The sequence below is a fragment of the Martes martes genome (genome assembly GCF_963455335.1).
Source record: "Martes martes genome assembly, chromosome: 2".
NCBI classification, from domain to species: Eukaryota; Metazoa; Chordata; class Mammalia; order Carnivora; family Mustelidae; genus Martes; species Martes martes.
In genome coordinates this window covers 44,165,050-44,189,688 of record NC_137889.1, presented here as the reverse complement: position 1 = coordinate 44,189,688, position 24,639 = coordinate 44,165,050, and the positions used below count along the sequence as shown (strand labels likewise).

The following is a 24,639-nucleotide window of genomic DNA, read 5'->3' as shown; positions in this document are numbered from 1 at the left end:
CTAAAATTAAATTCGTAATTATAATAACTGACACTTGGGTTTGTATTTTTCTAATTTTTTAAAAATATCACACATAATTTTTTATATAATTGAAGTCAAGCTACAAATATAGTTTACTATCCTTTTTAACTTAACAATATATCGGGTATTTCTAAGTCATTGAAATTATTAAAAAATGATTTTTAAGAGCTGTTTATATTCCACCTTGAAAATGTTTGATGTTTTCAATAATATAAATAATTCAACAAATAGTAATTTTAAACATAAATCTTTGGCCACACTTCTGATTTTTTCCATAAGATATGTTCTGAAAAGTAGAGTTACTTAAAAGTAGAATTACTGAATCAAAGGTTACATTAATTTTAGAGCCTGATGCATTTCATGATAGTAATATATATTAAAATGTATATGATTGATATTGCTGATATCACAATTGAAGTCATACACACATGCAAAAAAATTCTTCCCTGAAACTGCTATTACCTGAAGTTTAACAAAATATTGTGACTTAATGCTAACTAATGACATGAAATCCTAAGTAGAGAACTAATTATGATGGTATTTTATTTACACACAGTAACACACCTTACTGAGCAGGGATTTATAGCTCAAATAACATAGAAGTGCTTCAAATACCACAGAATGAGGGATTATGGTGGACTATAATACTGCAAGTTAAACTGCTTGGAGTTTCATTCCAGTTTGATATGAACAATGTAAAACAGATCTCTTAGCCTTCTGAGTCTCATATTTCTCATCTGTGAACTGACAGTGTTGGTCTAGGTCAGTGTTTCTCTGGGCACCACAAGTAACACTTGTAGCACATGACATATTTTGAGGTGGTACAGACCATAGGCTATAATTTTGGATTAATGTACACACATGAACCATAATTTGTTTTGTATGGCACATTTTTTTAAACAACAGTGGTATAGTTTTTAAAAAGAGTGGATTTAGAGGAAAAGATTGGACAAGTAATAATACAAGTAGGCTTCAGATATTGGCATAAACCATTGAAGTGATAGGAATTTGAGACACAGAGCTAAGTGAACAGAGCTAGAATCTGCTTAATGTGCTAGGTAGAATTCCAGATATAAAAAGCCAGTAAGCAGTGCTTTCTTAGAAGGCAATCTGAGAACCAGGTGGAATTATTGAGATGTATAGGAAGCAGAGACACAGGCAAAGAAATGGTTCAAATACATCCTAGTATTTGCAACTACTTGCACTTTTCATTTTATTAGTGAGTTTCACTTGTCTGGGCAGAATTTCTCCCCTCTTCTATAAAGGCTGCAGAAGACCTATAGCTGAAACAGGACCTTTCATAAGAAACTGGAGAAGACGCTCCCAGCCCAGCCATCACCATGCCCAGGGTGTTTTTGGACACTTCTCAGCAGTTGCTAAAGGAGGGGAGAGAGTCACGGAAGCTGGTACTTGTGGTGGTATTTGTTGCTCTGCTTCTGGACAACATGCTGCTTACTGTAGTGGGTATGTTTGGATCTTTATGCTGGGGGTTAATTTGCTCTGGGCCCCAGCAGGCAGCATACACCCTAATAAAATTCAGCAGTGAGTGGACCTGAGAATTTTTCTTTTTATGCTTAGAAAACACAAAATAGAAAACGAGATTCAGAAGTACCATGTGACTTGCTTAGGTGCCCAGTTGGGGTTCAAGCTATATGCAACTGACTCCAGAGCTGGAGTTTTTTACACTATACTTCCCTGCTCCTACCATTTCCATGCTCTGCCATCTTTATATGAGAGCTGAAACAATAAGACAGAGACTACCTTCTTCCATCTCAGCTGTGAAAGTAACCATCAGTAACTTGAAATTTTCCCCACTCTCTGCCTGCGTGTTCAAGAAAAATTCTGAAAACTCCATGGGTATTGATTTTGTGATTACAACTAAGTGTTAGCAAGTAGGTGATTGGCCAATACAGAATTCAGGAGTAATAAGGACCAGTTGTATGTGGGTTGGAATTTAGGTACTTAATCTAATAGGATAATTTGGCATATACAGTTCTTTAAGTTGGCTTCAAATAATGTCACTTAGACAGCTTCCCTAAACATGAATATAAAGCTCATAATAAAGCCCCTGAACCAGTTAGTGTTAAAAAGTGTCCTTGACTCTCATCGTTTGTCCTTCTCGATTTTCAGTGCCCATTATACCCAACTTCCTGTATGCCACAGAATTCAAAGAAATCAACACTCCTCTCTACCTTGGTTCCACCACAATTTCTCAACATGTCCTTGCTTCTCCTACCTTCTCCACCATCTTCTCCTTCTTTGATAACAACACTGTGGCTATCAAAGAAAGTGCACCCAATGGCACAGCATGGACAGATGACAATACTGGCACCATCCCCCCTCCAGTCACTGGAGCCATCCCAGCACAACAAAACAACTGCTTGCAAGGCACAGAGTTTCTGGAGGAAGAGAACATACGGGTTGGGGTTCTGTTTGCTTCAAAGGCTCTGATGCAACTTCTGGTCAACCCATTTGTGGGACCTCTCACCAACAGGTATTTCAATGGGTACAATGCTCTACATGGTACTCACTGGCTCAGGAGTAAGAGGATGATAGGCTGAGGTATCATAAAGGTAGTTAGAATGGAAAAAGAAGGAAAACTCACTTGTCCATCTCCAGGGCAAACAACTGTTTAGAAAACTGGTTACCCAAAGGATAACATGATATTGATGAAATGCCATAGGCTTCAGATTTTCTTAGTGATGTAATGACTATTGAGCACCAAAAAAAAAAAAAACATACAAACAAACCAGTGATCAGAAGTATACTGCTGATGTTATTTCAGTGCCTTGAAACATGGCTCCAAGGCAGGACTACTGCAATCTGGAGCACGGCTTGTTAGCAATGTTTGGGATTATCCTGATGTTTCAAAAGGATATACACTCTAACTAGGTCATCCTTTCTGGAAAAAAGGATTTGGGCCCTGTTCTATGGGTAAATTTGCACGTTTGTTCATTTACTTATACAAGTTAATATATCATGTCCTATCTGTACACTTGCATTCAGAGACATGTTTTTCCATGTACTCAAATAACTGCATCTCTCTTCTCAATCACATGAAAAAAAAAAAAGCAGCCCAAGTATATAGATGCCTATTGGGACTGTATCTTTTTTCTTCATAATTCTCTTTTAGGATTGGATATCACATCCCCATGTTTGCTGGCTTTGTTATCCTGTTTCTCTCCACAGTTAGTAAGTAAATTGCTTCCTCTTCTATTTCGTTCATTGATTACCTTTGATTTTTATCACATGCACTACAATGCAGCGAGTAGGGTCAAGTTAGCTAATTAGGCATCTGACCAAATGGTCTATGACACTGCTTTAAATCCTTTGCAATTTTGAATATGGGTATTAGAGCAGTAGTGGCAAATCAGTCTAGTTGAAATTTGTATATTCTGCTATAGAAGAACAGATACTTTACTTCTTTCAACTGGGGAAAATTGTAAAGTTTGTTTTAATAGATATGCTGGTGTGTGTGTGTGTGTGTGTGTGTGTGTGTGTGTGTGTGAGTAGTCCCTTGAACGAGGTTAGTCCAAATATCCCGACTTTGGGAAGAGGTTGTATTATTTTGATACACAAAGGTAAAGGACCACCATCAAAGAATCTAAATTGGACAATAGCAACTAGATAATACCAAAAATCTACTGCCTTGAGGTAAGGACATTAAAGGTTATAGCTTAGAGAAATAAATTAGCTAAAAAAACAAGAAAGAGAAAGACAAATAGTCTATCCAATATCAGATAAATGTTCTAATAAAGTAGAGATGGGGTAAGAACAGGAAGTAACAAATTTTGTCTGGAAATTTACCCTGAGAATTAAAATAAGAAGGGAAGATGGGGGGTGGTGTGCGGTGGGAGGTTAATTGAAGGAGAAGGCAGCCTCTGGAGCCTTTGGTGGCTCCCTGGTATCTCTGCTGACTCTGCTCCCAATAACATATCTCCTTCTTTCTGTTTTCTTATCAACTTTTAGTTACTTTTCTGCCTTTTCTGTTGCTCCTCCTCAAGTTTTCTTCCCTTTCAGCATATGGCTTGACTCTTCTCAACCAATACTTAACAGGAATTTGTTAGAGTCAATGCTGGAAGGTTGCAAAGAGCAGGAACTTGATGTGTAAAGTTCTGAGAACTGGAGCTTACTTGTGAAAATTCTAGTAACTCAAAGAAAATGAGGGAATTCAAGTTAGAAATGTTTATTGAACTTCTAGAATCTCAGGCTATGCTAAGTAATAAATTAAAAACTAATAGGGTTCTTTGTTTCCTCAAATGAGACTCATAATTTTCTTCAAAAAACTTTATGTAGCACACATATGTCTTGATGGCAGAAGTCACTGGGGAAAGATAAAGAATGGAATGACATGGTTCCAGCCTAGGAGTTGGGGAGATACAACAAACACCCTGCAAAATAGGATAATGCTAGACTATTGCGAACTCTTTAGCATAAGGACCTTGCTGGATTCTCTGCAATTAAATAATTTTTTTCCATGTCATAACCAGTGTTACTATACTAAATTGGCCGAATTCTAGCAAATGTTTGGTCTTTAGGGAATCTTATGGGGCATCTTTTTAGGGTTTTTTAAATACTAAAGAGGTTTCTGATGCCCCTTACCACCATTAAGGACCCCTAACTGAGACCCATGCTTAATCTAATTAGGAGCGAAGTGGTAACCCATGTTGGGGGGTAAAGTGAGAAAGAAATTATTTTGGTTTTCCTACATAGGGTGACCAACCTTTCTACTTTGTCTTGGATTCGGGAGCCTCCCAGAATATACAAAGTCCTTGGCAAACTGGGAAAAGCTGGCCATTCTATTCTCAAAGGACATAGGAATAGAGGTACCTGGGTGTCTCAGTCAGTTAAGCATCTGCCTTCAGCTCAGATCATGAGATTGAGTCTGTCTTTGGGGTCCCTGCTCCTCCAGAAGCCTGCTTCTCCCTCTGCCCATCACTCTCCCTACTTGTGCTCTTTTCTATGTCAAATAAGTAAATAAATAAAATCTTTAAAAAATCTTTCTAAAAAAGGAAATAGGAATAACTAACCTTGAACAGACTGGAAATCAGAAGGCCTAGGAGAAGATATTGGAAGCCCAGCAAAGAGAGACCAAACACGCACATGTTTGGGAGACAGTGTGATCACATAAAGAAGTAATGGGAGAAGATTACAAGACATCAAACAACCCAATATATCTGTAATGAAAGGGTAAAGGGATTCAGATTCTGATGATTCAGATACTTTGAGGGAATTTTTTCTTTCAAGGGCATTATCTTGAAATAGAGGTGAGACGTGTCTGTATTTACCAAGCTTACCTCCAACACCATGTAATTTAGTTTTTGATAACATATTCCTGTTTGGTAGTCAGTTTTGTGTATGCTAGTCTCACGTAGATGGAACCTCTTAAAGGACAGAACTGGACGTTCTCTTTATTTCACATGATGTAGTATAGTTGTATATCTAATATTACTTAATACATACTCACTGCTTTGATTTGGCTAAAATAGGTTCCACTATAAGATAAGAGGAAATATCTGATTGGATCATAAGATACTATTTTCTACCCAATGCCTATGGTCCTTCAATTACACATAGCTTTTATTCCCTCACTGTTGATGACCCAACGGAGCCCAACAATGACAAAGGTAAAATCTGGGTATTGAATATGAAGGATTGAGAAGTAGGGTCTAAGGGCATTATACTTATTGGACAGCATGATTCCAGTGGACAACATATTAAGCTTTGGGCCAGAAATGTGAAAATCCAGGCTTCCATCCACTGTGTGGTAAACTGGTTTATTTTTCTGTGGCTTCTTAGTCTTCATGTCAATTAAAATACAATCCTGATTAAGGTGTGGGAGATTATAGAGACAACTCCAAGAACAGGGGAGCAATGATCATCCTTTATTAAAACATATACATAATGGTTCATATCTATAATATCATGGGCACATTTTCTGGTGGTGAGGGAACAAAGACAATTTTCTAACTGGAGCATTCTTGCTATTCTCTGTACACAGTGTTTGCTTTTTCTGGTACCTATACCCTACTGTTTGTGGCCCGAACCCTTCAAGGCATTGGATCTTCATTTTCATCTGTTGCAGGTAATGCTGACATCACACACACACACACACACACACACACACACATCTCTTACTACCTTCAGACCCTATAAGATTTATGAATAGGTAGGAAAGTATCCTAGTGGGCAGAAATTATGATTCAAAAACAAGGTAATTGTAGAGTTATTATCAGTGTTATAAATCCCTAAGCCTGACATAACTTTCTCTGATAATATTTAGATACAGACAGCTCAGGGTAAAGCAAGCCCAACGTAAAACCATGAAGTAAACCAGGCTTTTATTTAATGGCCCTCTATGGTCTTTTCTCTGCCCCCCCCACTTATATTTTTATAATAAAATAATGCTAATACTACCAGTAACACCATCACTTTGCAAAGTATCATCAAATACAATATTTAACGTAATCCTATGAAGTAGCTGTTTTATGCCATTTTATACATGAGTAAATGATAAGAGAGCCCAGACCATGCTATCTTCCACATGTCTTCTGTACTTCCCTCTTCCTTGGGCACCTCCACTGAACAGAATAGTGTTCTGTGTTTATAGATTTTCCTTTGATTTACTCCATGTCCATTCATTCAGAGAAATGTGCTAGGAAATAATAAAATGCAATGAAATGCTGTATCAATGGACAGTGGTATTCTGTATTACCCTTCCCAGAGACTTTTGTGCTTCTAACGATATTGTGAACAGAAGGAGTAAGCAATGTGGGAATTTTGGGGGACCAGTGGAGACAGATATGGGCTAATTTTTACAAGACCCCTCAAACTGTAAACTAGGTATAGAACAGGGATTCTGTGAGAGAGGCAGACAGAGGGCTCCTGTATGCCAACTCCTTATCTCCCTCTCCTTTCAGGTCTTGGGATGCTGGCAAGTGTCTACACTGATGACTATGAGAGAGGGCGTGCCATGGGAATTGCCTTGGGGGGCCTGGCTTTGGGAGTGCTGGGTAAGTAGCACCTGGTCTCAAATCTAGGCTCAAAGGGTAAGATACTGCATACTCTTTGAAGATGCTCCATGAGGCAAGTGTTCCTAAGGGTGATGGAAGATAGGATTTTCTTTCTTTTTCTATCCAATCGTGTTTTGAGTCCTGAAGTTTTTCCCAGGAAAGGCAAAATCCCCTTCCTGTTAAGAAGCTTAATAGTCCATGACATCCTGGAAATGGAAGAAACCTAGTCTATTCCAGTGAGCAAATATCCCCCATGTTAGCAGCTGCTGCCTCACCAGTGCTTTCAAAATGAGAGGAGATCTTTGTTGGATTTTGTGCAAAATACATTGCAGACATAATCTCTTTTAATTCTAACACCATTGTCAAGAGGGAATGATTATCTCTACTACAGAAATGAGGAATAAAAAATGTTAAATAGCCATCCAAGTTTACATAGATAGAAAATGCCAGAACCAGGATATAGACTCAAATTCTGGACTCAAACCCCAAACTCTAAACCATAACGTATTTTCTTTGAGGTTCATTCCTCATATAGATTGATTGACTATTCCAAGTCACATATTTTATGGAACACTTACTATATGCCAAGATCAATGCTAGCACACAGGGGATTTAGGTAAGAAGCCTCAAAAATGGTTCCTTCCCTAGAGGAGATCACAAGCTAGTTGAAGAGAAAACACCAAAGGTCTCTTCCTGGTACATAACCTCCCCCCCCCCCACCTCCAAAACCATGGGAGAAGAGGGAGCAAAAATCCTGCACTCTGTTAATACCATTTTCCCAATCATCCAAGCCAAAACTTTGGTACATCCTGGTCTCTTTTATCACTTCTCACTCTCAAATGGATAAGCGCATTAATATTCTCTACAGCCACTTCCTCAAGGTCGGTTCCTCATCACATCTCAGTTGGAACCAGCCTACTACCTGATTTCTTGTACCTTCCCTCCTTCCGCAAAGGTGCCACCAGAGACACTTCTATGCCCAGAGACGGTGGTATTTCTCCCCTGCTAAAACATGTTTCTTCACTGTCCACAAGACCAAGTAGATGCTTTATCTGGATATACAGGGTCCTTGATTATTCGGCCTCGACATTCCCCACCTCTACTTTTCCTCTCCCAAATACTCATATTCTAGTGACTGCACACTGAATATTGATATTCTTCTGTTTGTTATCCAACCATACTCTTTTAAAAATTTTTTTATTTAAATTCAATTTAATTAACATATAGTGTATTATTAGTTTTAGAGGTAGAATTCAGTGATTCATCAGTTGCATGTAGCACCCGGTGCTCATTATGTCAAGTGCCTTCCTTAATACCCTTTACCCACTTAGGCCACCTCCCCTCCCACCTCCCCTACAGCAACCCTCAGTTTGTTCCCTATAGCTAAGAGTCTTTAATGGTTGCCTCCCTCTCTCTTTTCCTCTTATTTTTCCTTCCCTTCCCCCATGTTATTTGTTTTGTTTCTTAAATTCCACATATGAGTGAAATCATGTGGTATTTGTTTTTCTTTGGCTGACTTATTTCACTTAGCATAATACCCTCTAGTTCCATCCATGTCATTGCAAATGGTAAACTTTCATTTTCTAATGCCTAATATTCCATCATATATATTACATTTTCTTTATCCATGCATCTGTTGGACATTTGGGCTCTTTCCATATTTTGGCTTTTGTGGACATTGCTGCTGTAAACATTGAGGTGCATGTGCTCCTTTGAATCACTATGTTTGTATCCTTGGATACATACCTAGTAGTACAATTGCTGGGTTGTAGGGTAGGTGTGTTTTTAGCTTTTTGAGGAACCTCTCTACTGCAACCACACTCTCTTTTATGATACCTCAATGCTCTTCACTTATGTTTCTTCCCCACCTATATTACCCACTTGACAAAGCCCTGTGTTCACCTGAACTCAATGAATCGTGTTTGCACAGCACCTTGTAGATTGACCTTTACTGTTGAACTCTACCCTTCACCATGTTCTAATTATTTGGGTTCCCCTTCCCCACCCCCACCACATGCATTTTCTCTAGTAGAAAGTGAGCTCCTGAGAGCCAGGTCGTCTTCATTTCTGAGTCCCCAGAACCTTACATGGAGGTTCATTGAGTAAAGGTGGACAAGTCACACCAACTAGGAATTTGTCCTTACTTCTGAAATCTGTGGCTGCTTTGCCTTTCCAGTGGGAGCTCCTTTTGGAAGTGTGATGTATTCGTTTGTTGGGCAGTCTTCACCCTTCCTCATATTGGCCTTCCTGGCACTACTGGATGGAGGTAAGTCACCACAAGAGGTCACCAGACAGATGATAGCTTAAGTCAGATTGGGAATGCACTATGCTGTGGTGTCAGTTTTGACATGCTTTAAAGATCAAGGACTGCCCTATTTTAGGAAACAAGGAAGAAACTCAGGGAGTTAGATCTGTACATGATAGGGTGATATCAATGTGGCTGTTATTAAAGCCTTCAACTGACCAGTGGACAAAATAAACTGTTTCTTTCTCTCCCACTTTCTTTCTTAGCGCTCCAGCTGTGTATCCTACAGCCTTCCAAATTCTCTCCTGAGGTAAGTTGACACTAAGCTCCATTGCCAAAGGATATAGAGAATGAATATTTACAAAGAGCCCCCCTAGATCATCCCTGTCAAAACAAAAGAAGAAAGATGAGAAGGAGTGGAGTCTATACTTGGGTAGTGTCATATTTAGGGTAGCATTAGAAATGGTGGCGGGGGCAGTCTGGTCTGATATTGGACAAAGATGGAGGAAGGGCCTTATGAGGGATCAAGGAAATATTACAAAATTTATATATATATAAACTCAGAACAAAAAGACAATGACATTGGGACCTGTATGTTCATAGTTACAATACCTCAGAGCTAGAAAAGATCTTAGAGGCTGTTTAGATAATCTCTCCCCAAAGAGCATCTTTATAGACTATCATTATATCATGGTTAAATATCAGAGTTGGTATTTGTCTGACTCCAAGCCACAGATGTCTCTGGGAAATCAAACCACGGAGAATGAAAGATAAGGAAGTACAGAAAGTATGGGGAAGTTTGAACTAAAAACCTTGATTTTATAGTGAACACAGACAAAAGTGTGAGTAACCTCGGAACCCACTATTTTCAATTGGGATCTGAAAGGGTCAGTCTTGTGGGACTGAGCCCTTTACCTGTGGGGTCTGTGCTAACCCTAAGAAGTCAATGCAGAACTGAATTACGTTATAAGACACCCAGCTGATGCCCTTAGAGAACTGAAGAATTGTTTGGTGGGAAAGCCCCCACATATGGTACCAAAAATGTTGTAAGAGGAGAAATTATTTTCCTTTAATTTCTTTCTGCATGGTTTTGACTTAGATGATAATATTCTACATATTCAAAAATTCAATTATTATTTTTCTGCCTGTAGGAAATACCACTGTATGCATGCCATATTTTATTTAATCCCCTGTGTTTGAACATTTAGGTAATTGCCAGTATTTTATAAAGAATGCTACAATTAATAACCTTATGCATATGCATTTTTATAAAATTGGAATTAATCTATAGAATAAAGTCCTAGAAGTGGAATTGTTAGGCTAAAGGCCTTATTGGACTTCTTTGTGTGTATTTTGTGATTTAGCTCTGTCTCTTTATTTTGAATTACTTATTTAGTTTTAGTATCTCTGAATATTTTATTGTACCCCTGTTAAGTATGCAGGGAGGGTTATTATATCAAAACCATTAAGTTATTATCAGATAGAATGTAGTTAGCACCAAAGATTAGGACACAGTGCTCAGGAAGTTTGTTAGAGGGAGAAGTTTCAGCTACTGAGTCAGGAAATACAGTGGAAAAGAAGGAGCCATTTAAGACTGACTTTGAGAATGGGTAGGAGCTGGACCTGAAGAGAGAAAGAAGGTAGTTTAGGCAAAAACAAAAACAAAAACAAAACAAAACAAAAAATAAAACAAAACAAAAATCATGAACATAGTTTAGGCAAAAATAACCTGCTGGAATGCATGAGAGGAAAGTGGAGTGATTGAGTTTAATTGGAATAAAGATTTTCTGAGGGAAAGGGGAAATTAGAACTGAGCATTTAGGCTTGCATTTTAATCTGTATTTTCAAACACCTTCAGCTTGACTTGCCAATATGGCTCAAAACGGTCAGGATGAAGCCTCCAGAATGCTTGAAGATCTTTTTGAGTTATCACCTCTTGGCTCACCTTTGGGATTTAGTACTCTACCTGTGGGCAAACATTAGTACCAGCAAGATCTCATGGTGAGGCCCAAGACCAGGAGTCCAGACACCCATTGCCCATTGCTGGCCTTGCTGACAACCCACTTACATCTAGTTGACAATCATTTGAAAGCAAGAATTGTGTTTGGAATATGTTGTCTTACTCTTTGCGACTACCACTGTGTTTGCCTTGCACACAGGAGGTATACTGCCAGCTGACTCTGTGACATTGGGAAGTCACTTTATCTCCTTTGATTTGGGTGTCTGGTCTCTTCATTAAAGGAGCTGACATAGATGATCTCTAAGGCCCTGTCTGCATATTCTCAGATTCTATGACAATAGGAGAGATGTACACTGTAAAAATGGAAGTTTTTTGTTGTCCATGTTCTCAGAGTGCCAGGGGGACTCCTCTCCTTACACTTCTTAAAGATCCTTATATCCTGGTGGCTGCAGGTAAGCTGAAAATGCCTCTCTTCGCAATGGGAGGGTCTGGGCTTCTGGGTAGCCCTGGTGTTCACAGAACTGTCTCTCCAGGCTCCCTCTGCTTTGCTAACATGGGAGTGGCCATGCTGGAGCCCACACTGCCCATCTGGATGATGCAGACCATGTGCTCACCTGAGTGGCAGTTAGGTAAGTGACCTTGTTCCTCAATTTGGGCTTAGGCAGAGGTAGGTGTGTGCCATGCACCGTTTTTCAGGTAATTGAGATGCACTATCAGGCCCAGGTCTTCAGAGTCACAGAGGCACAATGTGGTTCCTTTGCAGAGTTATCTTCTCTGTCCATACCTGTAAATCAAACCTGAGTGGGCAGGCAGCACCTCCAAGAAGCAGCCCGAAAAAGGCAAGGTGGGAGGGGTTGAGAGGGGCTATTGAGTGACAACATACCTAGCTATGTGGTAGAATGATCAATGATTTTTAGTCAAAAATCCGCGTTTTCATTTCCGTTCCATTGATTGGCTATGTACACTTGTGCAAACCACATCAATTTTCTGGGCACCAACTCTCTCATCTCTGAAATGGGCATTGGAATACTGTCTAGTTCAAAGGGTCATTTGAGAAATAAATGGCATAATATGTGGAAATGCTTTGCACGTGCAGAATATTAATATGTACCATTACCATCCACACTTTTCTCTCTTCAACTCCCCTTCCCCTATATTAGCTTTTGCTGTCCTTTTATCTCTAACAAGGTGTTTATGGAGGCTTCCGGCTGGAAAATCTTCCTCATCTTCATGGAGAGATGTCACTGTGATTCATCTGAGTTTAAAGAGGAGGTTCTGGCCCTTCCCAGGAAGCCTGAGGACAGGAAATAGAGAAGGCTATGTGCCATTCAGTCCCTGTAGGGAAGAGTCTTATGGGGCCAGAGGGGAAGCTGATAAGGACCTGATATAGCTCAGCATGCAATGAAAAGCACTAAATCTAATTTTTGTAGGGGACTATTCTAAGCAGGGCTCCAAGCTGCACTCTTAGCTTCAAATTGGATTTTTCTGGGCTGCAAATGCCTCGGACCATGACAATTAATTGAGTTAGTTGGTGCTCTGCCCCAGGGCTATGATAGCTCAGGCTGCTGGTGCAGGTGGGCAAACACAGCTCAGAGTGGCTCCTCCCCAGCTCCTCTTCACCATATAGGAGAGAATATTAAAAGCAAACCAGCCTTCCGTAACTGGTGAATTGTTGACTTTGAGTTTAATTATAATTATCATGACAATTCCTAAATAGGCAACACTGTTTCCTCTACACACAGAAAGGCGTTGAGAGGCTAGTAAAACCCAGTGAAACTCACTGGGCTGATTCTATACAGCCCCTTATGCAGGTGAGGCTGCAGTTGAAAGCTCTCAGGAGAGAAAGTCAGAATACTGAGAGAGCTTTGTCTCCCACACTCCTTTACAACTTTCCTCAATGCTATCTGCATCTCTAAGTCTGGCTTCAAAGGCTCTCACAACACCTGGAGAGCTTGTTAAAACTCCGAGTGTTGGGCCCCACCCAGAAATTCAATAGAATCAAATTTGCATTTTCTTAAGTTTCCTGGTGATGCTGATACAGTATCAGGGATCACACTGAAAAATATTGCACTAAATGCAGACAACCTGTCAAAGTTGTTTGGAGGAGACAGCACTTTTGAGAGTGATTGGTAGTCTGTGACTGAGTACTCCCTAAGTGACCCATTTTGTGCCCGATACTCTCCCTGTGGGGAGGAAACAGGCTGACCTGGGTTTGACTCCTGACCACTTACTAGTTGTGACCTTGGATGAGTTATTTAACCTCTTCAAACACCACCTTTTTTCATTTGAGGAAATGGAGACGCTTTCAGAGTTGTTTTCAGGATTAAATACATCTATGTATTCTAAAGGGATTAACACAGGGGCACCTGGTGGCTCAATTAGTTGAGCATCCAACTCTTGGTTTCAGCTCAGGCCATGATGTCAGGGTCTTGAAATCAAGCCGTGTGGGGCTCTGTGCTCAGCATGGAGTCTCTTTGCCCCTTTCCCTCTTCTCCTCCCCCCACCTCTCTCTCTCACAAATAAATAAATAAAATCTTTAAAAATAAATAGATAAAGGGATTAGCACAATTGGTTGGAATACAGGATAGATATACTATGTAAATAAAAATAATTATTTTCACCATCGTTTTTGTTGAAATTATTTTGACAGTCACAGCTATGTGTAATTCCCTGCTCCTTGGAAGATATGCTATGAAAAATATGTTTGTCTATAAACATATAGTTTGGAATATATTTTGCAAAAAATGCTACTGAAATGCAAGCTATACCCAGTCTTAAGGAGCAAGTCACATTGGTTGAGGAAATTTCATTTAGGAAATTCCACATCATTTAAAACAACAGTAAGAAGATATATCAAGGAGGATATTAAGCTTCCTAGAGGTGCCTATCTCTAGATCTCCAGTAAACAGTGGAATAGTTATGGTTCTAAATTTTTAAAAGCAATTAAACATAAACAAATGGGTACTGTTGGAAGCATTGCAGCCCTTTGCAAATAGACAAATACACTAAGATACGCTTCACTTCCACCCCATGAAAGAGAATATTAAAATCAAACAAGCTATCAACCAGTAATTGGTGAATTGTTGACTTTAGGTTTAATTGTAATCATCATGACAGTTTCTATTAGGCACTGCTGTTTCCTGTAGGTACAGAAAGGCATAGGGAGGCTGGTGAGACCTGAAAAAACTCTCACTGCTCATTTTGTGCAGTACCTTATGCCAGAGACATCTGTGCTGTTATGCTCTGGTGTGGATAGTGGAAACATATGAAGTTGGAAGGTGAAGGCCTGGGTTCAAGTCATGACCCTATTACTAACTGGTTAGGACAATAACAGTTAAGGCTGATGTGCAGAGGGCACTTATTCTGTGCCAGACACTGTGCAAAATGGTTGGCACACAGTAACTCATTCAAGGCTCACAAGCAGCCTATCTGGTAGGAATTATTATTATCCTCATATTTCATAAATTTCTTAATCTGATCCAATTTCCTATCTCCCCCTCCAAAAATTCCTGGAGCTTGTAGAACCTCCTGTCATTGACAAGTGTTCCATGTCTTCAAACTCTTCTCTAAACATTTCCATCATCTTCTTGCCCTGAGAGCTGAATGTTTCCTGAGAGCACCGTTTCCCAGCTGTCTTGATGGAAATCCATGTTCCTCTAGACTTCACTCACTTTTGTTACTTCTGAATCATTTCTTCTTCTTCTTCCTTTTTAAGATTTTATTTGTTTATTTGAGAGAGAGAGAGAGAGAGAGTGAGCATGAACAGGAGGAGGGGCAGAGGGAGAGGGAGAAACAGACTCCCCTCTGAGCAAGGGACCCTGACTAGGGGCTCGTTCCAAAGATGATCCAAAGATCATGACTTAAGCCAAAGACAGACACTTAACTGACAGCCACTCAGGGACCCCAGAATTATTCCTTCTTTATTCTCCTTCAAAGACCCCAACTCCCTTGAAGGTGATGTCATTATATTATGCCCCCCTCCACCTCTCTTCACTGCAATCACCTATTGAGCCCCTAGGTATCCCTTTTCATTCGTTAAAATTGTCAACACCAGCTCATATTCTTTTCTCCTTTATTCCTTCCATCATTCTTTTTTTTTAAGCTTTCATTTATTTATTTGACAGAAAGAGACACAGTGAGAGAGGGAAAATAAGTAGGGGGAGTGGGAGAGGGAGAAGCAGGCTTCCCACTGAGCAAGGACCCCCAATGAGGGGCTTCATCTCAGGACCCTAAGGGAGATGCTTAACGACTGAGGTACCCAGTCTCCCACCTTTCACAATTCTTGATGGCTTCAATATCCAGGTGGATAATTCTACCAGCATCTTGGCCTATTCTTTAATCTACTTTCTTGCAATAATCTTTTGCAATAATCTTTTTCTCCTTTCCACCTTCACCAATCAAACCTTTTTGATCTTGACATTAATTTTATCATCTCTGAAATTTAATTTCAGATAATTCAGTCCAATTATCAATTCACATATTCCCCACTCAGGTATTCTAATATCCCATATCAACAAATTTTGGCCACATGGAGATCACCAATCCACTGGCCTCAAGTCATTTTTTATTTTCTATCACTTCTCATGTCCTCACTTTTTTATTTATTCAGCTTGAATTCCATCATGATGTTACTCCTTTGAAAGTATTAATTCCTTTGCCCTGCTTTCCCTCTGGGGTTGTCAGCTGACACAGCATTGATTCTGGTTAAGCCAATCTGTTTGCCTACTCCTTGCCTGTGCATGAGTGGCACATTGGGCTGTGGAAAAACACACAGCAAGGCTGTTGGTCTCACCTTACATTTATGGCTAAAGAAATAAAGTAGGTTTTCACATTGCCCAACAATCTTTCTCTAGGTCCCCAGTTATGTCCTCCTTCCCACTTTCTGAAATGACTATTTTATACTTATCCACTCAAACCTCTTCCACACCCTCATCCTTTCATCATTCTTAGCTCCTAGTTATTGAGAAATCAGAAGCAATGAGATGGGAACTCACATGTACCCATCACTAAGTATACTAATTTTCCTACATTTGTATGCATATTCACCTGCTTCTTTTTGTGGTCGAAGCATCCTAACCCCTTCAGAGGCCAAACTACCACCACCACCACCACCACCACCACCACCACCACCACCACCACCATTACTTCTCCTCCTTTTCTTCTCCCTCCTCCTCCACCACTTATTCCTCTTGTTGCTGTTGTGGTTGCCCTCCTCCTCCCCCTCCCTCTTCTTCTCCAACTTCTTCTTCTTCATCTTCATCTTCTTCTTCTTCTCCTCCTCCTTCTCTTCTTCTCCTCCTCCTTCTTCATTCCATCCCCTCTAAACTATTTCATTGGCTTCTTCTTATCACCCTTGTTATCTCCTCTTCCCTGCTAACTTTTTTTATTTGATTTCTTTTCAGTGTACCAGAATTCATTGTTTTTGCACCACACCCAGTGCTCCATGCAATACGTGCCCTCTGTAATACCCACCACCTGACTCCCCCACCCTCCCATCCCCTGCCCCTCCAAAACCCTCAGGTTGTTTTTCAGAGTTCACAGTCTCTCATGGTTCATCTCCCCCTCCAATTTCCCTCAACTCCCTTCTCCTCTCCATCTCCCCATGTCCTCTGTGTTATTTCTTATGCTCCACAAATAAGCAAAACCATATGACAATTGACTCTCTCTGCTTGACTTATTTCACTCAGCATAATCTCTTCCAGTCCCGTCCATGTTGCTACAAAAGTTGGGTATTCATCCTTTCTGATGGAGGCATAGTACTCTATAGTGTATATGGACCACATCTTCTTTATCCATTCATCCGTTGAAGGACATCTTGGTTCTTCCCACAGTTTGGTGACTGTGGCCATTGGTGCTATGAACATTGGGGTACATATGGCCCTTCTTTTCACTACATCTGTATCTTTGGGGTAAATACCCAGTAGTGCAATTCCCTGCTAACTTTTAAATGTAGGAGTCCCTGAAAGCTCAGACCTTGGATCTCTATTCTTCTCTATCTAATGTTTCAGAGGTTATCCCAGTCTTTCCTATGGTCTTAAGAACCATGTATAAATGAACATTTTGAACTTGAATAAGTGAATAAATGAATATTTATATCTGTGCTTAGGATCTGTCCTTGGAAATCTAATCTTGTACACCAATGCCGTGCATCTCCAGTTGTGTATCTAATATGCATTCAAACCTTGTTTCCCCAGGCTCTTCCTCCATCTCCAGTTACCCAACTGAGTAAGACAAAATGAATGATTTTTGATTTCTCTCTTTCTCTCACTCCAACTATGGCCACACCCAACTCAACAGAAAATTCCACTGACTCTACCACCATAATAATATTTTGGTCACTTCTTTCCATTATGACATCCAAGCTGAGACATTGTCACTTTCTTCCTGGGTTCTGCAAATAGTTTTCTGGCTTTTACTCTTGTCCCGTGAACCCATTCTTCTAACCACAACCAATAGACTTGGAAAAATGTAAATTAAAATATGTCATTTCCCCTCCAAAGTTTCCCATTGCACTTGGAATAAATTCCAAATTCTAGGCCTACATTTTCTATTACTCTTCCCTTTGCTCATTGTGCTTCAGCCACACAGACCTCCTTTCTATTCCTAAAAGAGACAAATAGTTTCTTTAACATCTTTGTATTTGCATGAGATATTTTTATTTGCTTACTGGTTTGTTCTGCTTGAAATACTCTGTTTAGGTCATTCAGATCTCAGTTTAAATGTCATCTCCTCAGAAAGGTCTTACCAGCCCCCAAACTGAAGTTAGCTCTATTCCTGGTCACACTTCCATGCCATATTAAATGTTTTTCATACAACTTATTATTTCTCAAAATTATCTTTTCTTTCATTTGTTTACTTGTTTATTGTCTGGCTCCCTCCCTTGAAATGTAAATGCCCTAAAAGCTAAGATTTTTTCTAGCTTATTTACACCATCTTATTTATCCCATCATGTTCTAATCTTAGAACACCAGACACATAGTAAAAGCTCATTAAAAGTACTGAATGAATGAATGAATGAATGGATGGATGAATGAATAAGACTCAGGGAGGATAAAGTGCTCAAAGTCACAGAGATAAAAAGTAGCTGAGCCACAGTTTCAACTCAGAACTGTATGACTTCAAAGACCATGCTCTAGAGCACATGACTCTACCATCGGAGAAAGAAATGTGACCAGAGCTTCAGTTTACAAAATACTTTTAAATATGCTATCCAATTTGCTCCTCAGTGTAAATTGGTATGATAGAATCATAGCTTTGTTTTTGCCAGATGTGGATGGTAAAGCTCTGAAATACTTAGTAACTTTTCCAAGATCACCACTAGAGCAATGGAAAGAAAGGTGAATAGCAAGGCAGGAATTTCACTTTCCAGGTAATATGTGTTTCTTTTTCTAAGGCTGATGATATTCTTATGTTGATAATCAGAAGCATTTTTACATATGAATTTATCATTAAGGCTATTCTTTAGGAAATCTATGTGGGGGAGCTGGAAGGACATTGTATTAAAGCTAAACAAAGCATGGCTCCTGAGGAAAGTGGAAGTGTAGATAGAACCTCATGTCAACTGTTCTGGGTTGGCACAGGGATCTCCAACACACAAAACAAAGTGGTTTGGAATCCTTGAAGGTAACAGAGAAACTTCACTATCTTGTAGTAAATATAGTATTTTGTAGTAAATTGGGCATATCCTCATCTTAGAATTGTGTCTTTCTACAGGTCTCGCTTTCTTGCCTGCTAGTGTGTCCTACCTCATTGGCACCAACCTCTTTGGTGTGTTGGCCAACAAGATGGGTCGGTATGTAGCCTGGAAATATGTGGAGAGTATAATAGAAATGTAAGATGGGAGAGATTATTGAGGTTGTCCCTGCACCTAGGATAATGAACAAGTTTAGGACAAGCATGCATGGATAAAAGCCACCTACAAAGAGGATAGGAGTAGATAGGTGGTGAGGGGGATATGGATAAAGGATGGCCCTGAGTTGGTTGTGAATATGTGATGGATAACCTTTACTTACCAGATGTTTGTTGTCTAGTTGAAGAGCTAAAATAACCCCAAAGAGAACAGCTATGAAAAAGCTCATTACTTTGGGGGCAGTGTTGTGCAACTGTGTTCCCTGGAGCCCTAGAGAGTTCTAAAGATGTACTTTAGAGACCACCAAATGGAAAGGGTTTGAGGCTAAAAAGTAAGTCTGGATTTTGTTCTACCACGGTGAGAACAGCTTCAATTTTATCTTTGAAGCTCAGCATACAGATTTTAAGACAAGCTTAAAAACCTGCTATAGGAAATCAGAAAAGGAAAGAAGTTTGGTATTTTTTGTGCATTTTGTGATGGGCTTTGAAGACCAGATAAAATATGAGTAAGTGAGAGGTCGTCTGAATTGGGAAAGAGCATGAATTAAGTTTGAGTGTTACTTTCAAGGGGCAAGTATCTTCTGAGTAAACTGATTCCTCTGCCAGTTGAAGAAAGAATATGTCCCATTGAACCTCCTCTGCTTCTACTATGGAAAAAGATATGGAACCAGGCAAGGGGGAGGTCAGGGAAAGGGTTCACCTGGTTACAAATGGATCATGTAGAGATGTCTTCATTTTATCACATCCTAAGGGGTTGATGGAATTAGGAGTGTAGACTGGCTGGTGTAGTGGAGATAAGATGATAGGTGGAAGGGTTTTCTCCCTTTAGCATAGTTTGTGATGGCTCTTTTCTTCCAGGTGGCTGTGCTCCCTGATTGGGATGATTGTAGTAGGCACCAGCTTGCTTTGTGTAAGTATGATGAAGTCTAGGAGAGAGAGAAAGAGAGAGATAGAGATAGAGAGAGAGACCCCCAGACATTTAAAGACAATTTTCCTTTGAAATGAACAGAGGGTTAACTTGTCAATGACTTTTGGGAAGACTGTTTCTGCATGGGTAAGAATTTAGCTCTGGGAGAAATGCCACCAGGCATCCCATTAAAGGAGGTGGGGAAAAAGAGGGAAAAGGGGCAATGGAGCAGCTGTAGCCGGAGGTCTGAGTCCCTATGTATGGACACATGAAACAATTCATGATGATACCTATTTCTGGAGCCATTAAAGGGGTTAATTTTATGATTTAATTTACTTATCTCAACCTAACAAGACCTCATAAGCCACAAGGGGAACCATCACATGAGTTGCAGTCTCTGGTGCCAGAATGTTTGTTAGAAAAAGAAAAAAAAAGAAGAGCTTTCCCATTTTCAAGAGCCCCTTCAAGCTCTCTAAGCCTTCATTTTCTCCTCATCATAATGAGGATCATACATACACTTGCCTCCTAGAGCTGTAAAGCACTGAGTACAGTGTTCAAGAAAGGCTGGAGGTCTTGATCAGGAGCATGTGTTCCACATCATTCCCAGCTTTGCTACTTCCTGCTTGTGTGATTTTGAGCTAGATATGTCACCTCTTTTTGATTAGTATCTTCATCAGTGTAGAAAGGGATCTGTTAGCCTCTCTTAGGACTGTCCATATAAACTGCACCACAGTGGGCCCACAGTAAATCTTAATGCAAGCTATTGATAAACTATAATTACCTTTTGAGGAATAATCCCTAAAGTTGTTATTAGCCACTAACATCTAGATGGTATGTTAAACCTCTGAGAGATAAATATGTTGAGGTAGCAGGTTTAGGTAACAAGTGTTCAGTAAGGGACCTAAGGAAGCAGTGAAAGAGGAAAGGAAGTCTTTCAGTGGAGGATTGGGAAGGCAAAAGAATGAGTTTCATAAGTTTACTGATGCAACACACCCAAACATGCCACCCGCCCCCCTAGACTATGGGTAACTAGTTGTCGGTACGTTTCCTTTCTCTTCTTGCCCCAGTAGCTACCAAATTAGGATTTAATTAATACCTTTGAATGTTGCTAATAGAAAAGAGAGGAAACTCTATTCAGTGAAGAGTGAGGACAGAAGTGTATGTCTGGGAGGGTGGTGAAAGCAAGCTAAGGAAAAATTCTTGCAATAGAAGAGGTCCATTATTATGTAAAATGGAGTCAAATCTGAGATTTAGACTTAATCTTGCCACTTACTAGCTTTTTAACTTTGGATAGGGCATTTAACCCAAATGATACCAATCTAGCTTTCATATCTTTAAAATAAAGGTAAAGATTCTTCTTCATAAAGAGAAGTGATAATCCAGATAACTAACATATGTGGTACATAGTATATGGCTAATAAATGCATATCATGTGAAAACCCTTTGTTTTGTGGTGACTGATTGGACTCCTGATAAATCCTTCCTCCTTCCCTGCTGCAGGTTCCTCTGGCTCACAATATTTTTGGTCTCATTGGCCCCAATGCAGGGCTTGGCTTTTCCATAGGTAAGAGTACTTTCAAAGGAGCCAAAGGCCCCTGAATTTTGGCTTTGGGCCAAAATAGTTCAGAGGAGGTATATGGAAAGGGAGAAGGAGCAGGAGGGTGGCTAGCAAAGTTGTGGGCTCCTAACTCCTACCAGGGATAGGTGTTAGTGCTGAGAGGGAGGACAGCAGGCAAATGGAATAGACTAAAGGGAGGAGAAGAAAGAATGGTGCCACAAAAAAAGGGAGGGGACTGTGGGTAGAGCTGACAGTGTCCTGTTTCCTTTGGCCACAGGCATGGTTGATTCCTCTATGATGCCCATCATGGGACACTTGGTGGACCTGCGTCACACCTCGGTGTATGGGAGTGTCTATGCCATAGCTGATGTGGCTTTCTGTATGGGCTTTGCTATAGGTATGTTGGCAGGGGAGAGGGGAGCACACAGGACTTGGTGTCCCATTTTCTCTTATCTACTGTTTACCAGCTGAAAGTAAAGCCAGAGGATTGATTCTCCTAGGGTTCTGGAGATATTTGACTTTGGGACATCCTCTGGGTCACCCATTGCTCCTTGCATAGTGTTTTCTGTGTGATCAAGGGCCAATAAACACTTGTGAATTTGGTTTATTCCTCACAGGCCCATCCACTGGGGGTGCCATTGTGCATGCCATTGGCTTCCCCTGGCTTATGGTCATTATTGGGGTCATCAACATCATCTATGCTCCTCTCTGCTACTACCTGAGAAGCCCCCCAGCCAAGGAGGAAAATCTTGTAAGAGACTCTGACTGTTGCTAAAAGAATAATAATTTTTAAAAAAATTTTTATTGTGTTATGTTAGTCACCATAAAATATATCATTAGTTTTTGATGCAGTGTTCCAAGATTCATTGTTTATATAGTCTGTGGACTCTGAGAAATGAATAATAATATTCTGTTTGTTTTTGATCTCCCTTTCTCTCATTGTTTTTCATCGTATGCTGTTTCCTCCATCTTTGGAAGTCTTTTTTGCTTTGTCATATTTTCTGATCCCATTTTCACCTTTATTTTTCCTTTGTGCTCTTCCTTATTTTCCCTTGTTTACTAACCACTTCCCCTCTTATACTGGGTGGTTAAGAAGGGCCCTAAATAAAGAACAAAACTGAGAAGGTTATAAAGAGTTGGGGCCAGGGTCCATCAAAGGCATCCCATACTTCTGTGAGTTAACACATTATCTCCTCAAGGTGGTCAAAATTCCAATGGGATCATTTATTCATGTCTGCCATTGTTCTTACCAGATCATGATTTAAAGTACAAAACCACAGGGAAGAGAGCCATAACTTTTGATTTTAGTTAGTAAAGTAGTTTATTTTATTGCAGCATGAGGACCCTAAAGGTTTAGGTGGCTCAATGATGGATGTAGGGGCTGGTCACAGGGATGAAAGAAGACAGGGAGGTCAGATAGGGGATAGTACTGGTTTCAGCTGGCTCCCTACTGTAACTTGTACTACCACTATTAGGATTCAATCAAAAACATGACAGATATTTGTCTTGACCAGGGTGGCTACACTGAGGTGCCTTGGGTGGCCTTGTGCTTGTAAATGAAGCAGAAGAAGAGTCCTATGCTTATTTCTTGAATATTTCCTGAGCAACACTAGACTTGGATGAGCTAGTGAGGGAAGGGAACAGGGAGATTGATAAAAGATGTGCAGTAATTTCTCCTCCTGTGTCTTGCTTCAGGCAATTCTGAGCCAGGACTGTGCCATGGAGACTCGGATATGTGCAACTCAGAAGCCCACAAGGGATTTTCCTCTGGGGGAGGACAGCGATGAGGAGGCTGGCAGTGAAGAGTAATAGGAGAAGGTGGTCTCTGAACCTTGTCACATGCGGATACATCAGCCTTGGATTTCAGTGACCAAAGCGACCACCTCCTTTTCTGATCACCAGATCACCATGGACTGCTCAATAGACTTCATTTCCCTTTCCCCTTGGTATCTCCTTTCCTCCCCTCCCATGGGTGCAATTCCTTGGTTCTCTCCTTACCTGTGTAATCCATAGTTCTTCCTCTAAGCTTTGTTGTTTCAGGTGCCCAGTTTTTATGGGAGAACATAGTGATGTTTTCTCCTAGGCTATTGTGAGGCTGATTAAACTTGAGCTGGTGCATTCTGCAAGGAGTGACTTATTCCATGGGAACAGCAGTGACCACAGCATGCCCTTGAAACCAGTAGGGTGACTGGCAAACCTCATTTCATCTGTTATCTGATTTTCTTTGGCACATTCCCAGCAAACCATAAAACTTTTGTCCTCTGTTCCTCCATGTGGTCCTTCCTGAGCTTTCTCCATAAAGTTGGGAATGTGTCCTCAATGTTATACTGCTGCCAGATTGCCAATTTAAATTGTTTTCCTGGTTTTTAGAAGCTGAGTGGTTCTTCTGTGGCTAAACCTATAGCTGTTAAACTGATTTTGTCCTCAGCGAATGAAGAGCTGGGTTTACACCTTTCCTAAATCTCTTTGACTGTTAGAAATAACAACAGGAGGACAGAAAAAAAAAAAAATACCTCCAAGATTTTATTGGAGGAAGTAAAAAGAAACTGCCCTGAAATCTCTTCCCACAGTGGATTTCCTAATACAAGGATTATAATGAGGAATTGTTCTCACTTCTTTTTTTTTTAACATCTTAATTTATTTTTTTCAATGTTCCAAGATCCATTGTTTATGCACCACACCCAGTGCTCCATGCAATATGTGCCCTCTTTAATACCCACCACAAGGCTCACCCATCCTCCCACCCCCTCCTTTCCAAAACCCTCAGTTTCTTTCTCAGAGTCTACAGTCTCTCATGGTTCATCTCCCTCTCCAATTTATCCCAATTCATTTTTTCTTTCTGTCTTCTAATATCCTCCATGTTATTATTTATGCTCCACAAGTAAGTGAAACCATATAATAATTGACTCTCTCTGCTTGACTTATTTCACTTAGCATAATCTCCTCCAGTCCAGTCCATGTTGATACAAAAGTTGGGTATTCGTCCTTTCTGATGACTGTGTAATATTCCATTGTATATATGGACCACATCTTCTTTATTCATTCATCTGTTGAAGGGCATCTCAGCTCTTTCTACAGTTTGATGAT

At 40.1% G+C, this 24,639-nt stretch overlaps 1 protein-coding gene across 1 annotated transcript; it reads left to right on the top strand.

Annotated features, from left to right (window-relative positions):
• Positions 1-1,361: 1,361 nt before the first annotated feature.
• Positions 1,362-23,361, top strand: SLC18A1 (solute carrier family 18 member A1; the record flags this gene model as incomplete). The annotated part of the gene is made up of 15 exons (XM_080796884.1): positions 1,362-1,485; positions 2,152-2,515; positions 3,155-3,213; positions 6,023-6,106; positions 6,942-7,034; positions 9,211-9,300; positions 9,546-9,589; positions 11,631-11,691; positions 11,773-11,868; positions 18,953-19,031; positions 19,946-19,997; positions 21,495-21,558; positions 21,830-21,949; positions 22,170-22,303; positions 23,248-23,361. The coding sequence occupies 15 exons, from the start codon at positions 1,362-1,364 to the stop codon at positions 23,359-23,361; spliced, it is 1,578 nt and encodes a 525-aa protein (XP_080653010.1).
• Between the last annotated feature and the right edge of the window lie 1,278 nt (positions 23,362-24,639).